At 37.5% G+C, this 1807-nt stretch overlaps 1 protein-coding gene across 1 annotated transcript in view; it reads right to left on the bottom strand.

Annotated features, from left to right (window-relative positions):
• Positions 1 to 915, bottom strand: part of LOC107662741 (microfibril-associated glycoprotein 4-like) — a 5374-nt gene extending 4459 nt beyond the window's left edge. The window contains exons 1-4 of the mRNA XM_016452823.1: positions 859 to 915; positions 570 to 779; positions 399 to 495; positions 268 to 311 (exon numbers count right to left, since the gene is read on the bottom strand). Coding sequence (XP_016308309.1) covers positions 268 to 311; positions 399 to 495; positions 570 to 779; positions 859 to 864 — 357 coding nt within the window. The 5' untranslated portion in view covers positions 865 to 915. The remainder of the gene's footprint in view (positions 1 to 267; positions 312 to 398; positions 496 to 569; positions 780 to 858) is intronic.
• Between the last annotated feature and the right edge of the window lie 892 nt (positions 916 to 1807).

Here is a 1807-nt window from a genome sequence, read left to right as displayed (position 1 = left end):
TTGGTTCCTTGCCGCTGTCGCCTCTGGCTTGCTTAGTTGGGGACACTTCATTTCCAGCGATACCGTTGACTTGATTGCAAAGATACTATTTAAACTGAGCTGGATGTTGACATCACTGAATTCAATGATGAACTGTCTTTAACTGAAAAATTTGTGTTTACTATTGTCATTTTGCATTATTGACACTATTTTCCTAATTAATGCTGTTCAGTTGCTTTGACACAATCTGTATTGTTAAAAGCGCTATATAAATAAAGGTGACTTGACTTGACTTGACTTCTTACGTGTCAGCTGGTACATGTTCTCCAGCCCTGATCATACACACACATGAAGAACACCTTCAACCAAACACTGGACATGAACATCCACACAAACACACACACGCTGTGAGATCTTACCCAGCCAGTATTCTCCCTCCACATTCCCAAATCCTCTCTTGTACTGATCCCACGGCCGATAGAAATTCACACTGCCGTCCATTCTCCTCTGAATCACCTGTGATGGGTTTATAGAGAATATATGATTCATAATGAATGTGCTGATGTGTGTTTAATGATCTAAAGTCGTACCGTCCATCCTCCTTTATCTTCATCTTTCCCATCTGAGATCATCTGACAGTAAACCCAGACAGGAATGTCTCCTGCTGGATAGATGGAGTAAATCCCACTGACTGTTTGTCCTGCTTTATAAAGGTCAGAACAGTCGACTGGCAAGTCTTCATCATGACTGCATCCGCTCACCAGAACAACAGAGAGAAGAGCTGCTAAAAACACTAACATCTACACGAGACACCGAGAGAGAAAGAGCTGAACATCACACTGAAAACATCTCTAGGAATGTAGTTATTGATGAACTTACTGCCATCTTCTCAAACTCTCCTCAGTAGATCACAGCAGAGATCAGTTGATGTTTTTTTTTATCTAGGCAAAAATAACAGAAACGTTTTCATACTTGATATACTTTGACATTTTGTTTATTTTCTGAAAATATATAGTATAAATGTCTGAATATTCTGAGGTAAATGATGAATAAAGCAGTGACTCACCGTGTGTGTTCTTCAGTCTGACACAAACACTCTTTGTATCTGTCAGATTCTCAGGCTCCTCCTCTGTGTTACAGAATACATTTACATTACAAAGACACATATTTTGGATGCAAATAAAAAAAAGAGAGATTTGTCATGCTTTTTTCAAGTTAAAAATACAGTCACAAGCTGTATTTGCTGTGTTTGCAGTGCCTTGGCCCTGAATTGCTGCTTTTCAGCTATATTCTTATTATTATTAATAAGAATAGGGACACCGATGACTATTTCTAGCAACATGACAATGTCACAACTGGTATTTATGAGCAACAAATTGCCTCTAGATACTGAACCATTGGTCCAATTGACGTCAGAATTGGCATATAGTGTCTTTGTCCAAGTTATCATAGTGCATGAGGAAAGTTGAAAAGTCTTGAATAACATGGCCACCATCAGCCGAAAAGAATCCAGCAGTTATTAGGAAAGATTAAGAGCAAATCAGCATATAACGTGGTGGACTTTTTTTACTCTTGACATGAGATGTTTGTGCAATTTTTTAAAGCAAAAATTAACAACAGAGTGGCGTTGTCAAGTTTTACAGACATATGAATGGCTGAATGCACTCCTTCACAGAAAGAAAAGGATGTGATATATCTCTGCAACTGTTTGCCATATAAATATGAAATCATTTGATATTATTTAATATTTATATATGGTCTAGGTTAATATGTATTAAAACATAATGCTTTGTGAAAAAAAAATAATAATACTTTGAGGGGGGGGGGG

The sequence above is a fragment of the Sinocyclocheilus anshuiensis genome, unplaced genomic scaffold (genome assembly GCF_001515605.1).
Source record: "Sinocyclocheilus anshuiensis isolate Anshui unplaced genomic scaffold, SAMN03320099.WGS_v1.1 scaffold687, whole genome shotgun sequence".
Lineage (NCBI taxonomy): Eukaryota > Metazoa > Chordata > Actinopteri > Cypriniformes > Cyprinidae > Sinocyclocheilus > Sinocyclocheilus anshuiensis.
The sequence above is the reverse complement of the archived record's forward strand: the minus strand, read 5'-3'. Positions and strand labels throughout refer to the sequence as shown.